Raw genomic sequence first — 24,607 nt, 5'->3', positions numbered from 1 at the left:
GCAGTTCAATAAATGTCGAAGAATTTAATTTACAGGAACAAAGCTTTAGTAAACACTAACTTAGTTTCTTCTTAACATATGAAATTGTCACTTAAATTGAAATTTTTTTGGAGGAGATAGAAAATAATCTTTCTTACTTGAATACTTTCTTACTTGAATACTTCTTTCACTGACATGAACAAAACTATGTTCTTGCTGGGGTTTCTATTTTTAAAGGTATTACATCAGTGAATTTCCTAATCTCTCAATATATTGTAGTGTTTTAAAAAGTACACAAAAATGCAGTTTCAAATTTATTGTTCCAAGGAATCTGACTGTAAAATTTAAATGTATTTTGACATAAACCAAACCCTATTGTTTTAGTTGTGATACTTTAGGCAATCTAACATTCTTTCCTTTCAATTCTCATATTTCATATACAAATGTTGGAACAAAACTACAGCATTATTTGAGTGCCCCAACATTCACTTTTCTGTCATGCTCAAAAATATAGATTCATTAGCCATATATAGCCACTAATAGTGACAGATAAGAGATACATAGGAAGAAAAATACTACCAAATAAAATATAACATAACCTTAAATGGAGAGAGACTAGTAGTGATAATCTTACTTTTCTTTCTTTTCATTAAAGTTGTTTTTAAAATGCAGTTTTCTTTACAAATCAATGTATTTGCTAGGATTGGGCTAAAAATGACAGTAAATAAATTATTGTAACAGTTGAGGTGTATTTTCATTAAGATGTATATTCAGCTTGTAATTTTAGGATTTTTTTCTTTTTCATTGTTTAACATTTTGAAAGCAATTTTAATTAATTTTTTTTTTTCTCCAATTTTTTTCACCATTTTGTCAATATAGTTATCCTGGCCTTCTGGTAGTACCTCAGTCTGTTCAAGACAGCAGTCTCCAGAGAGTTGCTCGCTGTTACCGTCACAATCGCCTACCGGTTGTTTGTTGGAAGAACGCTAAAACCAGTACTCTTCTACTTAGGTCTGGGGGCTTTCATGGAAAAGGTGTTGTTGGCCTCTTCAAATCCCAAAACACACACACTACAGGTGAATTGATGCAGTTAGACTTTCTGTATAAGTAATTTTATGTAGAAATAGTTACTTTTCTATTGGAAGTCAGTGATATGATTGAATCAAGTCTCAGGATATGAATGGTTATCTGGTATCATATTAGTTCAGTTTAATTACTGTATGCCAAGAAGCAGATCCTGAATGGTATGGAAGTGGTTCAAAAATGTCAATGAAAAATTTAATCAGAGATTATGTATGTACTAAATGTCTTCTGCCAAGCATAATGCAAACTTACTGTTTCCCTTAAACTATCTTTTTCCTTTTCGTTGGTTAATATGAGTGTATGTTGTTCCTTTTAATAGAGGGTTATACCATTATCCACTCTTTTTTCTCAAGTTTTTAATTGTAATACTAGTTTAACTTTTACCTTCCTTTTATAAAACATAGGCCTGAAAGATAGTTGGGGTCTTTGCATTAAATAAATCTCTTCTTTTGTGTGATCAAGATTTGACCACCACAAGATTTGTCAAAATAGTTATTTTTTCAGAAGAATATAACCTTAGGGCAACATTAATCTTGGAAAGAACATTAGCTGACTTTTATCAGTCACAGACAATGTTTAGGCTACTTATTGTGACTGCCTGGATTTACTATCTCTTATGCTGATAGTTTCTTCAGAGTTAATTTCATGCCAAGAGTGAATTTGGCATATTGCTGAAGAAAAAGTCAGTATTCTCTTTAATCAAAGTGATAGTTATCTAGAAATTATTCTAGAATTAAGCTGTAATTTTTATTTTTTGAGAAAAAGTGAGGTAGAATTGGAATAACAGGAACTCATTAAGATAGCAAAGAAATTCATCAGTCCTGTTTATGTTTGTATTTCACCCCAATAATGACTAAAACACAATTAAAAGGTATTACTCTAATGAGGAGTTTGTCTATTGAATTTTTCAAAACCTTTAACAAGCATACTGTACAAATATGTGCAAGTCACATAAAAGTAGTTTGAAAAGTATACTATTTAAATATTTTTTGCAGTCCTCTGGAGTTTTTCCTTCACAGAGTAACTTTATGAAAACCACAATTTTCCTACTTGTAAAGAACAGTTTATATCAGACATAATGTTTACCTATATGAGATTTTGTGTATATCAAATGCACCTTTAAAATCTCACAATTTCAGAGATACTAGAAGAACATTTGTTACATTAACACTGTATTTGTGCATTATTAACAAATAATTAACATTGATTTGTTAATCAGTAATTATCAGCTGAATAATCACTGCCTTAGCATTGCTTCAGTGTGTCTCTTTATGTTTTGTGGGGTGTCTTTTAGTTGGAGTGAGGAGCAAGGTAATTATTTTTATATAATGCATTTTTGTTGGAAAGATTCATAAAATGAATCAGCAGAGTACTTCCAGTAGTTAACACAGCAGCTGCCAAAGCTACGAGCTACACCAGTTGTTCCACTGGTTTATGGTGTGAATCCTAAGCATGGTAATTGAAATGTTAGTCTTATAAACTGATTTAATACTGATTGTTTTAGCTGAAATACTGGTCAGGCATCTTAAACCTAGTATAAATAGAATAAATGGGAAAAATTCTGCAGGAATAGTCTGCAAATTATAGAAAGACAAACACGTCCATGTTTTCTGTTGTAGCTATGATTTCTGTGTGCATGGGAGTATGAGAGCCTTCCAAAACAAGATTTTCAAAGCCTGACCCATTAAATCATGTTTCCTTTGTGTAATCTCATCGCTTTTGTAGGTGCTTTCTTTTTTTCATTTTATATAGTCTTTTATATTGTTATTGCATACTTCCAGCAATATTTTAGGCAGTAGATAGTCTGATTGACAATAACTGTTGGTCAGGTACTAGCTTTTGGAGTTACTGTTTCTTTTAAAATGTGAAGAAAATGGAGACTGTTGTCAGAAAGGTACTGCAGGGAAAATGAAAATATTTATAGGATATTTAATTCATAATGAAGTTGAAGCTTGATGAAACAAAAATTTTGAAGAAACTGAGCAATAAAGATGGTTATACGCAGGTGCATGTGTTTGTCTCAGTAGGAGTTGTGTACAATGAAGGAGGGTCTATATTGAAAAACGCATTGTGATGCAAACTAAGAGGACGAAGATAATCTTAAATTAAATTAATGTTGACAGATGCATACCTTCCTAAGCAGAAATTTCATAGGAGTAGATTTCTATTAGGCAGTTCTGGATTTGATAGACGGAAACAAAGAGGACCTGCTGGAACTTTGTAAAATAGTTGTGATTTCTTGTTACATTGTGTGTTGAGCAAGTTTTCAAAGTATAGTTGGGAACAATATGTTATATCAGAAGCACAGAACATAGTTTTTTAGAGAAATTATGCACAGTAATGAATTGCTGTATGGAACCAAACTACACATGCAAGGGAATTGTATTTTTCTAAAGTCTGTCCATAAAGAATTATTAACAGATGTTTAAGTAGGAAGGTGTAGACTATACAGGTCTTTTCGGAATTTCCTTTGAAACATGAAAGTTGGTTTCTGAATTTCACTTCAGCCTTTCTGGGTATATTTTTGCAGAGCATTTTAGTTCTAAGTATGACATTCTGCAGCTGAATTACTAAGAACTGGTTAAATGCCATCTAGGAATACCAATTATGTTTCTTGTATGTAGTAACACTATCCAAGAGGACAGTTATTTTGATACAGGCTAGATATTTACTATATTAGGACCTGTAATAAGATAAAGATGGATTCTCTCAGGCATAGAGAGAAGATATTGGCAGCTGGGGCAATCTTATTGCATTACTAAGCAATGCATTTCTTTCCTGGATTTATAATTTTGCTGGGATCTCCATCTCTTTTGCTTAAATCCATGCTGTTGTGATGGCCTTCATGCATGATACAGCACTTAAAAGATCACTTATTTTATAGAAATCCCTGTTCAGCTGAGCAGGTAAGGGGTTAATGCTTCAGTCACCAATTAGTTTTCATCCCTTTATACTGCTGTTAAGCACTGTGTGAAGGGATGATTGGTGGTTAAAGATGAAGGGCAAAATTTTCCTCAGTCTTTAATTCAGGTATTTGCTCAGTTCAGTAAGAGATTTTTGTATAAGTCAAGCTGTTCATCTGCCCAGTGTCTTTCCTGAAACACACACAATACTCTTCACAAAATAAAACCTTGCAAGTGCCAGTGGTAAGGACATTATCCTTTTATTTAGACATTTCATTTCTTTTAACTAAATTGTTAAGACCTAAATTGAGTTTTTGTGGCATTGCTTCAAGGACTTGGGGACCCAGAAATCATTCAAGCAGATTTCAGGATGTGTAAACCCTGCTTAATAGTTGAAAAGAAAATACTGTTTTTCTTCAGGCTTGTTCCAGTTTGTCAGACAGAAATAGCATGATGTTTCCTGCATGTACATTTTCTAATCATTCCGTAATTGTACTTCCAATTCAGACACTAATTTTAAAAGGGTCATTTAGATACTAATTTTAACAGGGCTGTCTTGAAATTTCTTTTGCCACCCCAGCTAGTTAGGTTACTGTCTATTAGTCTTCAGCATAGAATCTGATTGGATCATCACCGAAGAAAGCTATTTATAAGTTACCACTGTGGTTCGTCAAAATGTGCTCAAATTCTTTGACTCTATCTCTTAGTCCAAATCTTGGCTCTTGAGGTTAAGCTACCAAATCCTGGTTTAAGCAGCTATGACAGTTTTGTCCTATAGTGAGTCCAAAGGTGGCTGCAATAAAATAGAATTAAAAAATTTTTGTTTGGCATTTGAAACAAAAATCTGACTCAATGAGATTGGACACTTTTTTGTCATCCTAGTATGGCACAGGACCTGACCTTCATCTCCTTCCCTTCCTTTAGGTCCTTGCACCTGGACACAAACGGGTGAAGTTTTTCCAATTAAGAGGGGGTTTTTTCCTTATTTTTGAGGGTTTTTTTCCTTTATTCTGTGTTTTGTTAGTGGATTCTTAACTTTTTAAAGTCTGAAGATTGTCTTTGGTGCACTACCTGTTTAGCTTCAGTACTTTCTCAGAGCACTACACTTTCTCATCTTGCCTTTTTGTTTTCTCTGCCCTCTGTTTTTAAACTGTCTGTTCCCTCTCTGGCTTTGCTTTCATCCAGTCTTTTACAGCACTTTTCTCTCTTTGAAATGATCTTTCTGCATGTCTCCAGTAACTTAAGCAACATCAGTAACAATTAGAAAATTATTCTTTTTCCGAGATCTGTAGAGTAGTCATCTGAAACTACAGACATTTAAAGGATTATTCAGCAGTTTTCAGAGAAGAAGTTGTGATACAACAGTGCAGACACCTCACCTCTCCCACTCACACACCCCCCTGCCTTAAGTTACCTAAGCATGTAGGAAGACACCTCTGAAGTTACCTACTGGTGAAAGAGCAGGTGGACTTGTTTCCAGGGAACAGGAACATTACTTTTCACAATTGGAGATCCCTTAACATGTGTTATCCAGGTGTGCATGCAGTGTCCATCCTCTTTCCTCTTGTCTTCTTTCCATTAAAAAGGTCAGATTCTGGGAGCAGGTTACCTGAAGGACATATAGGTTGTGTCTGTTGATGGAGCAGAGTGCATGAACACTGTTGTCTTTTGAGATATGTATTCTTTCAGTGAATGGTCAATATATCTCAAGGACTCTCCAGTTATAGGTAAGTAAGCTTACTTTACTGGAACGAGAAGAGCTGGTTGAGTATGGTTTTAACTTGCTTTTGTTAATTAAACAATTCTATTTGTTCTCTACACATTTTCTTTAAAAGGGTGAAATTTGCTGAAAAGTAGCACAAACTTAGACATGTTCCTTTTCGTTCTGAGAGTGAAGGGAAAACTGTGATTTCCATTCTATTGTATTCATCACTGGCTAATGATGAATGTTTTAGGTAGTGACTATGAGGTAACAGACTCTTTCAGAAGTTTAGCTTTGTAGTGTGGAATGCAAGAGAATATTGCTGGCTGCTGCTCTCCAGCCAGGTGACGAACATCTGACCATTCTTTGTCATCAAAGGAATGGCTTTTTGAACCTTTGATAGACAAACCATGATATTCTCAATATTCTCTTTTACATAATAAGCTTTTAATTGTGCTATTTTATGTATTTGTAAATTTATTTGTATTTTTATGTATTCCATTTTTTTTGTGACTGTAGCTCCTACTTCTTTAGAATCTTCAAGCAGTATAGAACAGGAGAAATACCTACAAGCCTTACTGAATGTGATATCCGTCCACTGCAAAATGAATGGCAGTAGCACTCTTACTGCTAGACCAACAATTGCTCTGTCTCCAGGTAAAATTGGTTTACACAGTGCTTTTCTGTAGTTAAGTTTGAAAGTGAGTTTTCTCTGATTTGGTGTTAATTCAGTGACCCATATGAATTCTGTTGTTTCTTTACTGTTACACTTACATGTTTATAATCTTTCCCAAAATACTTTTTGGTATTCCTAATCTGACAGTAAACAACCACCTGTGGGTCATAGTTTTTGAAGAAGTCACTTGAGTGTGATGGCCAGTCTTGAAGCATTAGTAATTTATTACAATTCTGGAACAAATAAAGTTCTCCAGAATATCAAGATGCCAAAACTTTCCAGTTTTTTGTTGGGTTTTTTTAATCAAATGCAACATTTACATTATATAACAGAATCAAAAGCAAATATGCAGTTTAAATACTTTCATAACAGATTAAGTGTACTGAAAACTGGATATTGAATAAGAGACTGCCAAGATGAAGAGAATGCAAAATACTACTCTTTCATGTAATGCAAAATATGAGATTACAAGCTCAGATTGTACATGAACAGACATAGTATTTAGTTGCAGCAGCAACAGAAGCAATATATAGGCATTTTCATCTGTGTTACATGCTCATAATGGGCGTATAATGTCATTTTAAAGTATAGTTTTACTTGCAGTAAAAACTTTCATAATACCCTTGAATTACACATATGTGGAACCATGAAGAAATGAATCCATGTTTTATTTCAGTTATTATGTGATGAAACTTGGTCAGGCTTATGTGAAGGTAACCCCAATGTCTTAGAAAGAGGAGTATGTAACTTGAAATTGTGTCTGTCTTGTCTTATTTAGTTGGCTCTAATTAGCCTAATGTAGCCAAACAGTGGCTTTTCTTGTAAAATAACACCATTCCCAAAGTGTGTATGCTTTGCTTTACTTATTGTAAAATGTTGATTGCTTAGCTGTATCTAACATCTCCATACTGTTGCCAGTGTATACATGTCTTAAAAAATCAATCTGAAGTACAAAACTAGCAAGAATTAGCTGTATTGTGTGAAAAAGGGCATTTTATTAGTTATGTTAAGTATTAGTGTGAGTAACACTGTAGTTTTTTAATCTTTTGTTCTTTTTTCTGGCTGACTTTAGGCACTGAAAGGAGGGCTTCAAGAATGTCTACTGTGTTTAAGCAGGTAGTGCCAGGACATTTGGATGTAAATCTATCCAATAGCTTTGCTCAAGGAGGTTAGTAAGACTAGCTCAAAGTCTGTTATTTAAAGTAATAAATGATAACAAAATGTTAGTGCAATAAAAATAATTACACTGCTTACCAATTCATTACTCCATGAAACAACAAAATAGAAATTACAGATTAGCTTCAGTCCTTAACATTATTTAAGTATCTGATTTCTGTTTAAGTCCTTTACTTACCATTGAAGTAAAGCTTGTTTCGTATTGGAAATCAGTGGAAAATTATGACTTAAGTTTCTAAATACTTTGTGATTCATCAGTATTTGTAATTTGTCTAAAATGTATGGCCTGAAAATATAGATTTTTTATTATAACTGAATGCACTTTAGAATCTCCAATTAAAGACCATACTGGCATTTGGCTGAAGGTTAGCTGATGCTTCATAAAGTTATAAATAATCTATCTGAATAATGTTAGTCTAGGTAATGGAGGAAGTTACATGGCCAGGCATAGTAACTGGGAGATAGAGTTATTCTTAGGTACAAGGGCTCATCAGTGTCATTTCTACAAGAAGCTTTCATTCTATGAAATGGGTTCCAGCTACTTTTGTAGTCTGATGAAATTGTTAGGATTTTTGATGTGCAATGCATGCATAAGTTAGTGTATCAAATTCCTTAAATATATGCTTGTTAGGATAGAAATTGTTATATAAATTGATGGTTGTGCCTAGCCTGGCTTTGTACTGGAATAGTGAAAATGCTGGGTAGCTGACAGCAGATGTTTTGTTGTATTCCATCCCTTTGTGTTGGGACAAAAGTGCCAACAGCAGAGTGGTGCTGAGGGGCAGTGAAGGTGCTCCAGATAAGCACGGGAAAGCTTGCTGGTTGACTATATGGAAGTTGTCTTTTGAAGACAAAAGGATTACTGAAATAACTGTTGCAGATTCTGGGGATAGAGTTTGTGGTGAGTGTGATAGGATGAGTTTGTAGCTACTCAGTTGTCGTGGTTTGAGCTGAACCCAGGACATCAGTGAAGAAAAAAGGACTCTCAAGGCAGTATTAGATCACAGATGTGTTGTTATGTTGGACACTGAAGTCTAAGTCTCTTGACTAAATTTCAGCAGTAATCAGGAAGAGGGCAGAGAAGTTATCTTATGTCTTGCTGGATTGATGCCACACCTGTTCTATGTATCTGAAAGGTGTAATTACAGCCCAGTATCTGCAGTCTTTTCACAGTTCATCAGGATACATGAGGGCTTTGCTGGAGCATAAGAATGTTTGACAAGTACTAGTGAAGGTGAAAAGTTGACAGGGTAAGACAGAAGAGGGAAAAGGAGTATCCCTGTAGAGCAGTAAAAACTAGTTTTTTAGATTAGCTAAGGCAGTTCTAGAAGAAACTCTAAAATACACAAAGTATATAGAATCTCTAAAATTGCTGTTCTCAAATAAATTGATTCACCTGATTTATTATTTCAAAGTTCTTTACTACTTTTTCACAGCTAGTTACATTTCACATGTGAAGTAGTGTTGAGACTGTATGCAGGACCAAAATACAGGGTTTTGGTCAGCTGAAAACCAGACTTTTGCAGGCAGTCTAAAAATGGTAGTCTCTCCCCTTCATAATGGCAAGAAGAACTCAAAAAGAAAAAAAAAAAAAGACAAGGGTGTTAGCTAGTTACTACTTTATCATAGCAAGCAGCTATGGATTACGCACTATACAAAATGCAAACACAGTATTTTTTGGTTTTGATTCTGAATCCTCCTTTCTTTCCTTGTTTCGATTGTCACACATACCGGGGCTCAAAAGTCAGGTTCAGCTATGATACAGTAACTTAAAATTACATTTTCTATTTTTTGTGCCAGAGAATGTATTTTTAATACACATCTTTTTAAAATTTAATTCAGAAGATTTGAGCCAGTGCTTGAGTAGTATTTCTCATTTTTAAAAATCATCATTGTTCTGAATACTCATCAATTGTCCTAAATTTTTGTGTCCATGTCAGGTATGATTTTTTTACTTTATCTGGAACAATGTTGACAGAGTATTTGCCTAAAGCCCAGTTAAGCTGTTTCTGATCTGAAATATTTGGCCGAATACTTATATTTCATAATATATTTTCATTCTTGGACTTTTTTTTTTTTGGCAACACTTTGGTTGATATCTTTCGTAGGAATTGTAAGTTCACTCAAAATACATACCTTTTCTTCTTACATTACTTTATAGTGTGGTTCTGTGGAACAGCAGTTCTTATCTGGCACTTCTGTGGAATTTAATAGAACTAAATGTTTTCTCAATATGATTTGCTGCTGTTGGAAGAATACTAGGGTATTTACAATTAATGAATACAGACTTAGACATTTATTTTAAAAGCAGGAGACATTAACACTGAGTACGTTTTAATAGAATATTTGTGATAAAAGAAGTTGCTTGTGTTGATGTGGCTTTTGAGCCAAAAATACACCCTCTGATAAGCATATAAGGCTCCCACTGAAAATGAGAATTTTTGCAAGGGAGAGGAAATCTCTTTTGTGATAGATACTACATGTTTTCTAAATAGTATACTTTTACACAGTCCTTAAAAATGTTTGTAGGTGTATAGAACTAACAACTTGCACTATGATTTGATTTTGAGGCCCATCAAATTATGTACCTAAAATAGACTAAACCAGTTTTTTTCAAAAAGCACTGAGGTTGGCATTTTTAATTACACTGACTTTCAACTGGTTCGAAGCTTTCAGTGAAGTATTCAGCAGAATGATTTAATCATTACATTTCCTTTGGTATTATAATTATGGAAAACCACATGATGGCTGTGCTACATGTTTGAAGCTATTGCAATGACAATGAAAATTACTCCTTTTTGATAAATGGGTACTTCCTTCCCATTTTATATTGGTTTTCTGGCTTGATTGATGTTTTGTCTTGTTATGACTAAGATTTGTGCTGTCTGATAAATCATGTACTATTAAGAAATACAATATATATTAGATCTTTGGAAATTAATAAGTAACCCTTTTCTTTTCTCCTGCAATGTGTCTCGCTCCAATGTGCATTCCATTCCTCCTCCTTCTGTCTTAACTGTTATCTACCAGTGGTTGGGTACAGAGATAAATGTTTCACTCATTCAAATTCCAAATCAGCAACTAAGGGAAGAGTCTATCAAGGTACTGTATTCTGTGTCCTGAAAGCACATTCTTTTCTACCATCTCCATAACTAATACAATATCTTAATACATGCTAAAGTGATACTGATGGAAACCCTTGGTTCTGCATTAACAAGATTTTGGGGCTTTAGTTCAGTGTTGTGCTTTGGTTTTGTTTTGGGGTTTTTTGGCCATTGAATGTATGATGCAGTGACAGTGATTTAGTCACATGCTTCACCAGGTTATTCTTTTAATACTGTTATGACCTAATGTGGAATGATCTGTAGAAAATTTTCTGTGCGAAAAAATTAATTTCTGCCAAATTAGAAAGATGTACTAAGAATGTGTATGCCAAATAAAGAAAGCTGGATACTGCTAACAGAAAATAAAATAGTAGGCAAAATTAGAACAAAGATATAGCTGTCTTTTAATCATCGTTATGCATCACTGGTAAACATGTTCATCTTCATGTGTTTGTAACCCATTTTGTTGCTTTTGATGTGCTACAGGCACTAATGATGGCCTGCATACATAAAATGTTAGAAAGTGACACTGTATTTTTGTAAATATCATCTTTGGGTACAGTTGTCTGTGTTGAAGCTAGCATTTTTTCATACCAAACAAACAAGCAATTATTCCTCTTCTTATACGCTTGCCGTGATTCTGCTTGCTGAAGTCTTTATTATTTCATCTGTGGTAGTAGAGATGTGAAACAAAAGTTTATACTAAACATACTACCTTGTAAAGTATTGTATAAAACTGGCTGGTTTTGAAGTTTAAATTACTTAGAACTGTTAGCAAATCATAAGTTCCTAGCCAGCCATCCTCAGTTACTCCTATTTTTTTGCTTACATCTCAGTCTAGCAGCCAGAGAGGCAGACAAGTACAGACAAGTCCCTGTTGAGGATTACTGTACAGAATTATTCTTTAATAGAAACATAATCCTGCTTCTAAAAAACAGAATAAAATTATTTTGCTGGTTGAGATATCTCAATGGGATTTTACTGTTACCTGCAGCTTTTTCTTCTATGAAAGAAATGTTGACTATACATATTATTGGATTTTCCTGAAGGGGTTGAAAGGGGCTTTTTGATACTGTAGTGTCTAAATTTCTACAGCTACGAGGTATCTCTGGTGCCTCTTTTGGATATCTTGTTTCACAGATGTATGGAAAAGAGTCTCTTCTGATAATCTGATTTACTGCATAATGGGTTAAAGAATTTCACACTGCCATTTGAATGCCAAGTTTAGTATACTTTAAGGGATTTGATTTTCAAGTAGTGTCATTTACATTCTGAAAATCAAGAACCTTTTACATACCTCACATAGGATACACAAAAACAGTCTCACAAGATCCTTGTTACTAAGGCACAAGAAACAGAAAAATATTTACTACTTGTCTTTTCCTCTGCTAATGCTAAACAGGCCTTGGCAATCTGTTTTATCACTACTTATGTTAAAAATCACAAAACTTCCTTAGGCGTGATCTGAGCAGAGCATATCTGTGTGCTATAGGAATTTCCTCTTCTGGAAATTACAATAGCTGCATCAGGAAGGCACAATATACAAACAAAAAATGCTATCGAGAGGCAGAGGTACAATGCCATTCAAATATTGCTGTGCTGCTTTCAGAGGCAAGTCCGTGGTTCCATGTCACAGTGTACTGTTTCAAGTTTGTGTTGGTGCAAGCTTGGGGATTTCTGTACCATGCCCTGCTGCCAGAGTAATGGCGGTCTTACTGCCAGATTAAACTGTAAAACTGTGGTCTTCTAGGCGTCCCTACTCACACAACTGTACCGTAGTTACATATGCTATAATACAGTCATGAAACACATGATTAGAAAAAGAACTTAGTTTTCATTTCTAATTGTCCATTAGAGATGGACAATTACAAACCAAAATTCATGGCAGTCTGCATTTTAATCATGGCATTTCAAGAGTAAATATGAAATACTTTACCCTGAAATGTAATACTGATCATCCTTTTATAGATTTTCATTATAATACGATATGGTTGATACTTTTACATTGTCTAGGGCAAAAGGAATACAAGAATTCTAGGTAACAGGAAATTTTAAAGTGATACTATTTCTGTTTTTGAAGAAAGTAATTATGTAATACTGTTACTGATTAGACTTCCAAAATAATCTGCCTTTAAGAGGAAATACATCAGATTTTTGTCCCTACTTCTAAAACGAACAACACTAGCAATTTCATTTCCATAAGCTTAAATGGGTGTTAATTACTTGGAAGTTGTGATTCATTTTGTCATTGTATTACTGATATCATTGCAACCACTGTCTCTACAATAGAAAGAGCTGTGCAGAGTTTGATTAGTTTCTTAGGTTAAATGCAGTAGGATGCTTTTGACAATTTTTGTTATGAAAATATTCCTTTCCAGTATGTGCTGTTAGTGATGTCCTGTGGGGAATGTAAATGACATGTTTAAGCTCTCTGCTTTCCAAATTATGTTTTAGGATGTGCGTTAGTAATTATGATCTCCAGTGCCTCACGCGAAGAGGTTTTAAACTGTTTTTCATCTTTATGAAGGTGTATGGGCAAGTCTTCGTTCAAGCAATCGATTTATCAACACTCAGACCCCATTCATTGATGTTGGTGCAAGACTTGCAGGGAAAGATAACACCACTTCCTACAGCAGCAGCACTTTTCTGCAAAGTCAGCTTTTGAGACGGCAAGCAGCCCTCTATATATTTGGAGAAAAATCTCAGTTACGGGTAATGGCAGTTGTTTCTTTTTTTAATGTTAACATTGTTTTTATTTATATGGCTTGAGTTTAAAAACCCTCATATTATTGCAAAACTGTAAATAATATTCTAGGTAAGGCAGATTGATAACTCTCCTAAAGGTGTAAACTCTTTTGAGGATTATTCCTACATGCAGAATAACAATTAATGCTGTATAACTCAGTGGGGTTGAAAATTGAGCTCTGCAATCATAAAATACCACAAAGTTAACATAAACTAAAATATACTAAATTATCTTAAAAATCAGGCTCAAACTCACAAAAGTTTTGTGAGTAGAGCCGTATTTGTCACTTTTGTGCTGATGTGTAGTAGATCTAAGAGATACAAAGACGGATAACAGATTACTAGAGTAATGGAGTAGCTTTTGTACAAGGTAAGAGCATTCAAATTAGGAAGGACATGGCTAGGAAGGAAACACATTGCTAGGCCACAGAGCTTCCAGAAAAGCCTTCGTATTCAGAAGTCACCATCTCTTCACTGTCTTAACTGTCTCCCTGCATTTTCTTTGCATGGAGCAAGGGCAGCAGAGTTTGGCTCTGTGCAGTGTAGCTCCTGGGATAAAGATGAATGATGGGAATGTAGGCAGTGGGACTAGTGTAGCAGCAGTGGAGCTTGCTGCTCCTTTCAGAGACTGTTCAGAGCTATTGCAAGGGAAGTGCTGGAGTTGTGTATCTGTAAGTTCTTGCTTTCAGAGCCATGCTTAATTACACCTAAATGCATGCTACTGTACTCTGATTCTACTGACTACTCATCTAACATTCAGCTGAGCTGTCATCTCAGTGATTTCTAGATTGGGAAACATGAAACAGACTTATTTGGAAATTTTAAGGGCAGTTTTATTTTACCTGATGTGTTGAAATATGTTACGAAGCAAATGGAATGTTGTTAGTCAGGAAAGCAATTACCAGAGAAGAAAACCTTTGTTAATGTGGGCAGCACTTCAACTCACATGAAACCAAATTGATGTGAATAAGGACAACTCAGAAGTCTGTCCATCCTGATTTGATTACATGAAAAGGACCATGATGTCTACAGTTTCAGACACCTTTTTGGATAGATTATAGTATTTTAGAGAAAAGAAATTGTGTTGATTTTTGATTATCGAGTATTATCCTAGCTTTGTTAGCATCCTACTAACTTGAATTTTCTGGCTTTGTAAAGGACTTGGCAGAGCATCCGTTACTGGTCTTGATTCCTGTTTTATTCTGCCAAATAGCATGTCGTACAAATGGATAATAAAAACAGAATTATCATTTTAAGGAAATGTGCTACTTTTCTCAGTTGCTTTTATCATATATTATTACAGCATAGCATTCAAGAAAAGCAAGTTCAGTAGTTGAGCTATTAAATTTATTTTTGAACCATGTCAAAGTATGAACAGAATAAATCTGAGCTTTCACTTTCCTCCATTTTTGCTTGGCATCCTATGAAGCAGCTTAATGAAGATTATTTGCAAGCCAGGGTTAATTCCATGAAAGAAGAATTTCTGAAGCAAAATGAAAATGTTGGCTGTAAAGATCTTCAGTGATGCTTCTTACATGAGAATTGTTTTGCCTAATAATATTCTCCATATTATGCTTTTCATTGTAGTTTGAGGGTTTATTTTGTTTTCGGTTAGCTAACTTGATCTTTTAATTCAGTCCTTCTCTTATTTCCCATTTTGTAAATGCAGCAAGTAAAACAAAATAGGAAGAAATCTGCTAGGAAAACCTCATATACTTCTAGGAAATTATATCAGGTATTCCCTGATATAATATGACTGCTACTCTGTGTTGAACTAGGTACTTCAGACACACAACTGTCTCAGTGTGCAGTGACCATTTAGATGAGTCAGCTAGTTTGCAGTTTTGGGGGTTCTCTTTAGATTTGGGGTTACTTTTTTTTTTCTGTATTGTTGCATATTAGAATCTGTCCTGCACTGCTGCTTTGTCATTCATACAGTTATTTTAATTTTTACGTATTTATTGTTAATTTGCTTTAAAAATCTTAAAGTAAGCACATTATGTTGTATATAAAGAACTCAGTAGATTTATCACTTTGGGGTTTTACTACTATTATTTATTATTATTATAAATGTGACTGCCATGCAGTACATTTTGTTGTTATGAGTAGTACTTTATTATGGTATATTTTGCAAGTGGTGTAAGGATTTTTATTATCCTGGGCAGGTGTTTAACTAAACAGATTTTTAATTAAGAATTGAAATACTTAGCAATAAAACATGCAAGATATTGAGATTTAATGAGACTGTCAGTGAAAAATATGCTTCCCTTTTAAATTACATCTACTGTTGTCCTTTACATACAGGGATTCAAACTTGATTTTGCTTTGAATTGTGAATTTGTTCCTGTTGAATTCAGTGACATCCGACAGACAAAGGCAAGCTTTAAAAAGCTGATGAGAGCTTGTGTTCCCAGCACTATTCCTACAGATTCTGAGGCAACATTCCTTAAAGCACTTGGGGAGTCAGAGTGGTTCCCACAGGTAATTTATATGACAGATACTTCTAACAATCTATATGCAGTATTGCTTACACAAAATAAATTTCAGGCTCTCCTGGCAGAGGCCTATTGTATTCTGACCAGCTGTTCTTTGTTCATTGTAATTATTTTGCATATTATCAATTCTGTCCTTCCATAAGCATTATTGTTTTAATACAATCATGACGTACAAATGTGGGAGGCATTTTTCATGACATAATTTATGGCTTTTAGCATGGAACACATACACAAGTAGAGATGACTGTTTTTTCTGCCTATATGAATTTGTGGTCTTGGTTGTCACTGCTTTTTCTTATATATTTTAAAAATCAGAAAAAAAAAGTATAGAACAATAAATGAACCTTTTGATTTTAAAACCTATATATTGCTCTTCATAAGTGTTCTCATTCTGATTTTCCATATGCACAAGTACTCAACAAATAAGCTAGCATCTGTTACCTGTTGTTGGGATATGGGGAAGTGTTTGCAGGAGAGAGGGGATTCTGTGTATGTTAATCTGTTCTCTTTGTATCTGTTCCTTTACTTCCCTGTCCCATGTTCCCTTACATAAAGATTAACCAAACAAAGACAGGGCTGCAAGTAACTTTGCAGGATGCAAATTACAAAGGATGTGGGAAAGTCAACTCTTTGTATATCTAAAACTGTTTCAATTATAGTGAATGTTTTAAGCAGTTGTATGTTATGTTTGGAATATTCTTCTTAAATGCTATTAGTCATAGAAAACAGGATAGACTCCTGTGCTGCTTTCTTAAGGAGGAAATAACATGTAACAGAGTCATTTCAGTAATTATGCATTAGAAAATGTACTCCTGGTTGAAATGTGCTACACAGTGCAAAGAGTGGCTTAATTTCTTACCTTGAGGTGTGATCCACTCCATAGAGAGCACAGGAGTTGGTCATTGCTGTGTCTGGCCACCGCATTCTTCAGGAAGGGGAGAAGTGGGAAGAGCATGAAAACTTGACTCCATCATCATGTGAGCATTTTCAATCACAGAGTAGTTGAGCAAGTTAATAAATGTAGATAAATGAATATCACTTTGGTGAAATAAACATGTCCCTATGCCATTGTTTAAACCCAGATGGTAACTCAGTACCCCAGAGTCACTTGCTCTCCCACCTCTTCCCCCCTCCAGAGTGGGATGGGGAGGAGAATCAAAGGAATATAAAACCCACTGGTTGAGATAAGAAAATTTTAATAACTAAAATACAGTATAATGCTACTAATAATGGTAATGACAAGGGAAATAGCAAGGGGAGAGAATATAAAAACCAAAAGGGGAAAGGGAAACAATAAACAGCAGTGATGAGCAATACAATTGCAATACAATACCCAGCCCCACCCGAGCAGCGATCGGTCCCTTCTGGGTGACTCCCCCCAGTTTATATACTGGGCATGACGTGCTGTGGTATGGAATATCCCTTTGCCTAGTTTGGGTCAGGTGTCCTGTCTCTGCTTCCTCACGGTTTCTTCTGCCCCTCCTCACTGGCAGAGCATGAGCCTGAAAAGTTCTTGACCAGGGTAGGTGCTACTGAGCAACAACTAAAACATGGGCGTGTTATCAGAGTGTTCTCAGACTAAAGCAAAAACACAGCAAAACTGTACCAGCTACTAGGAAGAAAATTAACTCTATTCCAGCCAAAACCAGACATAAGAGCACAGAGATCAAGGGGAGTTTATAACATTTGAGTTACTCTCTTTTGTCATACTTGAGAGGAAAACTAATAGTGTATCTCTCTTTGCTTAGGACTAGATCATAATGTAGCACACTAGCTGTATGTCATTTAAATCACATTTCTGTGGTTTAAATCATGTCATATGTGACTTATGTAATAAAGTTAATTTATGACTAATTTGACACATTTTCTACTATTCTTGTGAAAGAACATAGATCTGTCATCTTGGAAGGGTGTTTTTATTGTGGTAAGCTTTCCTCTCCTGGGCAATAGAAGTTACACAGTATTGTTTTTAACACTTATAGGGTAAATATTTGTTTATAAGGGTGTAAATTTGTAAGAAGAAATTTAAACTGCTGCCCTGTTTTCCTTATACAAAAGATACAAGTAGTGTTTTGCATTTTTATATATTTAATCTGTATAATCAGATTGCATATCGGTTTCTACATTAAGGATGGCAAAAACCAGCCTTTCTTCTATTCTACTGCGTAAAAGTATAGAACAATAAACAAACCGCTTTATTTTACAAGTGGTGCTCATTTCAATCTTTTCCTAATAAAAATTGCAGGAAAATTAGTTTCTTTTATTTTCTAAGTAATGGCTATATGAATATTCAGAGGAGTGAAGTGTTTTCCATCACAATTTCCATAGTAATATTCATAGGATTGGGGTTTTTTAAGGTTTTTCTCCCTACTCACTTTCCTGTGTTTTCTGAACTTTCTTTTTTCCGTGCATAAATGATCTTAGATGTCTCATGCCATATTTTGTTTCTTTGGTTTCCTATACTGCTTTCTCCCTTCTTCCAGGCTTTCACCTTTCCTACTGCTGCTAATGGTTGAATTGTATTCAGTGCTCTGCAAAGAGCAGTTTCATTCTGCTGTAAAAACCTGAATTGCTTACATACTGTCTGATATGATGTTTACCAAGAATGCTGTCACAGCATGACAAAAATGGTAGAAATATAACAAATATTTTCGTTGTAGTAATCATAATATGTAGTCTCATATCAAATTGCCCAAATTCACCTAATTTTTTTTAACCTGCTTATACCTATCATGTTTGAATCAGTCTCATTCAAGTCAATAACCCTTCCCAGAGGAATAAACTACCCCATCTGCTCGAGGCATTTTAGTATCACTACATAATGAATATTAAATGCAAATATTTAATGTGTCCTCTTTCCATATGTTTTAGCCAGTCCACTCAAATATAAGAAACACTGTTTAATCTACCTGAACTATTTCCAGTTTACAGAAATAGGATTTTTCTTTGTTTGTTTTTAGGTTTGGGGTTTTTTTCATTATTATTGTTACTGTTACGAATTTCATTGCAGATTTCCATGAGATTGAGCTTTAGAAATACTACCTTGTAAATATCTTACATGGGTTCTCCCATCAAAGTACTTACTGACTTTGTGGAACCTGAACATTTCACAGGAAGTTATTTTAGTGTTAAGCCCAGGATGGAATTTCTCTGCAATAAATCTGTCAAGTGTGTTGTTCCCATTCTCCTTTTTATGACAGCTGTTTTATTACAGTACTCGTTGGTTTTAATAGCTTAAGTTCCTATCTTCAAATCTTTACTCAGTTTTGTTGTAGTTTAGATTAAAAGCCTGAGACTGTTACATTTTATAGCTTTCTAATCTGTTGCATCAATGCATTTCCCTCCACTATATGTAGATTTTGGAATACATATTTCGTATGAAATATGAAAATATTATACTTATTGATAATATCTAGAAAGTTATATTTGAGTTATGTTACTTATTTGTAATACTTTCTAGCTTCACAGGATAATGCAATTGGGTGTCATCATCTCTGAGCTCCTGGAAAATGGTTCTTCTGTTATGGTTTGTTTGGAGGATGGCTGGGATATTACTGCACAAGTAAGCTGCTATTAAAACCTTGAAATAGCTAAATATTAAGAAAAAACACCAAACAATAGTGGCCGATAATTTGGTATAACATTAATCAATTTGTGTTGTGGCAGCAGAGAAGAAACTAGAAAGCATGAATTCTTGTATTCATTTGCAATTTACACTATAAAAGAGTTCCTTAAAATTAATTTGTCCCATAAGTCCTGATGAACTTACTGTTCTAAGGCTTAGATATAAAATCTGCATTCCTGCACCTGACCGTATATGAGAATGAAAGCTGTAAGTTCCCACAACTGTTCATTTATCTTTGTAAACACAGTTCACTTTAAGCATAGGAGGGAAGGAGAGGAATTCTTTCTCTTGCTGTTCACTTTCCATAAATGAAGTTAGGAGACCACACACGGAGAGAAAACTAAATTTGTGCCGAAGAGACTATAACACCTGCTGCAAGAACAGATCAGCACAACAGATAACTTTCTGACTCGAACTATAAGTAAGGTGAATGAAGACCTGCTGCCTTGTTTAATGGACGCATTGTATACGTGTAGCTGCATCATATTTCAGAAGATAAACACAGATATCAATAGTTCTAGTAAATAAAAACTTTGTGTGCAGCCAACACCCTGATACCAGGTAAACAAACCCACAAAAGAATATTAACATAATTATTGGAATCATTGTCGAAAAACGATGAATAGAGAAGGGGACATACACAGCTGGAAGTGAAAGAAGTTGGTGCTGCATTTTAGTCTCCTGAGATGCTGTGTATAAAAACAGGCTGAAGTTGGCTAGTGAGCACTGTAGCATGACAACACTGCAGAAACTCTAGTGTCACCTTCAGGACCAATTCTTTAACACTTTCTTTGCTGAGGCAACCAATACTATTTTATAAATGTTTATTATCCTGTTTTATTAACAAAAGTGGTTTTATTTCAAATGTAATTTAAATGTGGTAAGCACTATAATGACTTCCAAAGGCTATAGTCGCTCAGGTTTGACTTTTACAGTATTGTAAAGTCTCAATTTATTTGAAGCTTTTTCATGTGAAATATGATTTGGTTTGTTTTATAAAACTACTTAATTTATGTGGTAAAATACTTGTAATTGAGTTTATATGAAGGCTTCTGTTTACTTGAACTGTAAACAGTTTATGGAATATTTATATTCATTGACTAAAATGTTCTCCTAACTTCTGTCACTCTTAACACAGTATATCCTGTCTTGTAATCTAGGTAGTATCTCTGGTGCAGTTACTCAGCGACCCCTTCTATAGGACACTTGAAGGCTTTCGAATGCTGGTGGAAAAAGAATGGCTCTCTTTTGGTCATAAATTCAGTCAGCGTAGTAATCTGACTCTCAATTGTCAGGGTAGTGGATTTGCTCCTGTTTTCTTACAGTTCTTGGACTGTGTGCATCAGGTAAGTCAATCTGTAACTTTAGTTTACAAGAAGAATGAATAAATAAGTGAATAGAAGCTTCTATTTCAGATGTTATAGCTAGTGGTTTGAGAGAAGGCTAGCAACCTCCTTCTCTAGGTTTTATTGAAGTGCATGAATTTCACCTCATGAAGAGCTGGAATGGTTGCCTAGAGGGTTCTGATCCACCCACACAAAACAGACCAAAAGGGATGGCTGGCATTACGCATCTTCGAAGGTCATTTATGCAGATTTCAAATAGAAGATTTTTAAGCTTAAGACTGGCTTTTGGCAGCCTGGGGTACCTTTATTCAAAAGAAGAAGTTGACTGACTGTTAGCACAGTGACTAGACAGTTTTTAATTCCTTGTGCTTGACAATGAGTTTTGAAGAGGCCTTGTTCTCCATCAGTTCTGGAAAAAACAACCTATAAACCAGGGGGTCTTGAGATGTTCTTATTTTCATATATATACTGCATGTTCAAAAGAAGGTGAACACCAGCAGTTACATTGAGTAGGAAGAAGTTAGATTAAGAATATTACACTCATTTCAGGTTAATTCTAAAGTCTGTCCTTTTCTTCATTTCAAACCAGTAAATATAAATGCTTTGCAGACATTAAACACCAGCAACCATCATTATTGCTGTCTTGCAAGTTAATAAACCATATTCTTGGAATTTGGTTTCATTCCTATAGCTTTCCCCACTAGAAAACCATAGAAGTATGTGTCATATCTGTTTCACCAATCTGTTTCTCAATGGCTCTGTTCGTGAGGTTAATTTTTATTTTAAATGGGGAGCTTTCTCTGAAGAGAATCAGTACTGCATTTTTCATTCAAACAAGTTAATCTGCCCAGTTGTCACCCTGACTAATCCTTACAACATCTTAAGGTTATTGCTCCTTTTCTGGAGTAGGAAAAACAAATTCTTGGTTGCAGTGGCTGCAACAGGACAGAATAGTCATGTCTTCCAATACTGAAACCCATCTGCTTGGTGGTTCATTCAGTTCTCTGTAAATCATTTGTCTGGTGCTGTATTCTGTCTGCTGTAAGATATCTTCTCCAAGCTTTAATGAGGTGACTGGATAACACTGTCTATTAGTAGAAAGGAGTAAACCCATGTATTATTTCAAGCAGTAGTGTATTTTTGAAGTAAATCCCTCCAGCATCTCCCCTTACCATATGTTGATGCTGTTTTGGTACATGTGTACTAGATTTTTCTTAAAAGAATTTAACCCCAAAGTTCTGCTTCTGGTATGTACTAAATATTCACCATCTCTTAAAAGATGATTCATCACTTAAAACTATGGGGGTCATCAATATACAATGGGGTCATCAATTCAACCGGACTAAATCTGGTCCAACGTAAACCAACAAATATGTAGTAGAGCTGCAGGGACCTCAGCGCCAGCTGCTTCAGTCTGTTTACTCCTTTTGCTCCAAATTACTTGCTTATGTAGATATAGCCTATATCCTGTTTCTCACCTTGGAAATGCTTTGCTGCAGTTTTACTGTAATAAATCTTAGAAAGTTGGCATAAAGAAAAGCAAGGAAATTATCCACGCATACCTGTAGAATAATTTTTTTCTCAGGTCCAGAGGTCACACAAACTTTGGAAACGAATAGGTTATTCAGAACAAAGATAAAACTTAAATTCAGGATTTTGGTTTATTGTCATAAAACAGAATGTACCGTGTTTTCTTCAAGGCAAAATACTTGATTTTTCTTTAAGTCACGTTTAACACAATCTGCAGTTCTAAGAACATGGAATAATAGATTATAATCATCCGGTCTTTAAAAGTTAGGATGAAATGTAAAGTGGAATAAATCCCTGCTGTTAACAACTGTCAGGTATGATTTTGCCTCAAGCTGCAAGGTGCCTAAAATATTGCTACTATAGATGTGAATGTGTCATGGGAATAGAAGAAAGTTGCCTTGATAAATCATCTCAGCAGCTTTAATGCATGTCACTAGGTATCTGTCCCTTCTCTGTATCTTTTAATATAAAATACACAAGTTATTAACAGATACATTTTACAGAAAGAGCTGTATTTTCTGGTTTTTGCTCTTAAACTGTGACCACCTGCCCTGGCTGCAGCTCTATTAGCAGAAGGATTGCCTCCTGCCGGCCGTTTGGAGCTATTCATCACTTCTCCGCTGATGGAGATACTACCCTTCCGAATTGTTAGCAAAGGCATTCATGTGAACCTGCCTCCCATTTCCTATCAAAATAGTAGAAAAGTACTGGTAGAAAAGGCCATCTTATTTTGATGGGTGCCAACTTAGAAGCAGTTCAGCACATCAATCTGAAGGAGGCAGTAACTTCTCATGAGGAAAGATAGGGCTGTCTAGGGGTTATAATCTGTTCAGCCAAGAAAGGGCATGGGTACACAGCTTTACTGCGTAATCGGTGTAATATATATAATATAGACTTGTTTGTTAGAAAAAATCTTTAAGCTAAATGACTTAGAATCCTATTTAGAATGCAACTCCGAGTAATTTTTCTAGAAATGGACTTACAAATGTTACTCTCCTAACTCATGATGGCATAGTATTTACATACCAAATTCTAACAGTATGGTTGTAAACTCTGGGGAAGACTTTTGAGATAAAATTAATGGATGAAGTTTCATAGGAATTTACTGTGAAAAATAAATTTACTGAAGATACTTGAACATTTCTATTAAGTTTCATTGGTTTCTGTGCAACTTATTAGACAACTACAGAATCCAATTAGATTGCAACTTGACCCTGAAGTGTAATATATTATGATCAAGATTTTTAAAATCACCCATTCACCAGAAATAAACATCTGGTCCTTTCAAAATATTTTTAACCATTATAGTCTCAACATACTAGGTTCAGTAAGAAAGTCACCATAGAGCCAGTATGAGCATTAAATGTCGTGGGTTAAACCAAAGACACAGAGAAAACAAATGAAGCAGTAATTCCTGAATTAGAACTGCATCATCATGTAAAAAGTCATTGTTTATGCCAATATCTCCAGGTGTCAGCTGAATTATTAATGCAAAATCATTCTTTCACCATAGAAGCATCTGGCAGATTCTCTGTTTCTAAGACAACTGAGTTTATGCATGTGATGTCACTGCAGGAAGCTTTTCTTATTTTTCTTCTGTATCTATGTGGTAATTTATTGCATATAATTGAAGTGGAATGATTTTCCAGAACTGACTTCTTTTAAGCTCAAGAAGGAGCTCTGTTACAGCACCCTGTGTAAAGGGAGGTAAGGATGCTGCTCCCATGGTAGATGTATTCAGTTATTCCAGTGTTTGCAGGAGTACCCTCTTAATGAGGAGGGACAGGACAGGACATTTTGGAATGCCATATTTCTTAGAGTACATATTGATATCTAATAGGATTACAAAACCAAAATGTATTGGAAAACTAAGGCAGGCTGGGAGTATTGTAAGATTGTTAAATACATTTAGGAGATATTTAAGTTAATTGAGAACATGTAGATTTGAAAAAGAATTCTAAAATAATGACTTTCTCTAATCATAATATTAGAAGCACCTGTTGGTCTACTCAGGTTGTAATTGTTCATATCTTATGGAGATTAAGCATTTTAAAAGATGATGCAGTTGTAATTTTCAAAGATACCCCATCCCTGTAGACTTACCTTTCTAGGTGGTATGTGTTGAAATTGTCAAGTATAAAACATTCCTTCTAACTTACACGTAAATTTTGAGTATATCCCTTAAAATCAGTGAATTTACTGAAATGTCACTAAAGAGTTATTGGAGAGAAACCAGCTATATT

At 34.8% G+C, this 24,607-nt stretch overlaps 1 protein-coding gene across 5 annotated transcripts in view; it reads left to right on the top strand.

The window, feature by feature from the left end:
• SBF2 (SET binding factor 2) overlaps positions 1 to 24,607 on the top strand; it is a 305,339-nt gene that overhangs the window by 264,022 nt on the left and 16,710 nt on the right. For all 5 annotated transcript variants that reach the window (XM_030483971.1, XM_030483973.1, XM_030483974.1 and 2 more), the window contains exons 31-38: positions 859 to 1,055; positions 6,187 to 6,324; positions 7,416 to 7,511; positions 10,550 to 10,621; positions 13,151 to 13,335; positions 15,673 to 15,849; positions 19,324 to 19,425; positions 20,649 to 20,834. In XM_030483971.1, the coding sequence (XP_030339831.1) occupies positions 859 to 1,055; positions 6,187 to 6,324; positions 7,416 to 7,511; positions 10,550 to 10,621; positions 13,151 to 13,335; positions 15,673 to 15,849; positions 19,324 to 19,425; positions 20,649 to 20,834 (1,153 nt within the window). The remainder of the gene's footprint in view (positions 1 to 858; positions 1,056 to 6,186; positions 6,325 to 7,415; positions 7,512 to 10,549; positions 10,622 to 13,150; positions 13,336 to 15,672; positions 15,850 to 19,323; positions 19,426 to 20,648; positions 20,835 to 24,607) is intronic.

Source organism: Strigops habroptila, chromosome 4 (genome assembly GCF_004027225.2).
Source record: "Strigops habroptila isolate Jane chromosome 4, bStrHab1.2.pri, whole genome shotgun sequence".
NCBI classification, from domain to species: Eukaryota; Metazoa; Chordata; class Aves; order Psittaciformes; family Psittacidae; genus Strigops; species Strigops habroptila.
The sequence above is the reverse complement of the archived record's forward strand: the minus strand, read 5'-3'. Positions and strand labels throughout refer to the sequence as shown.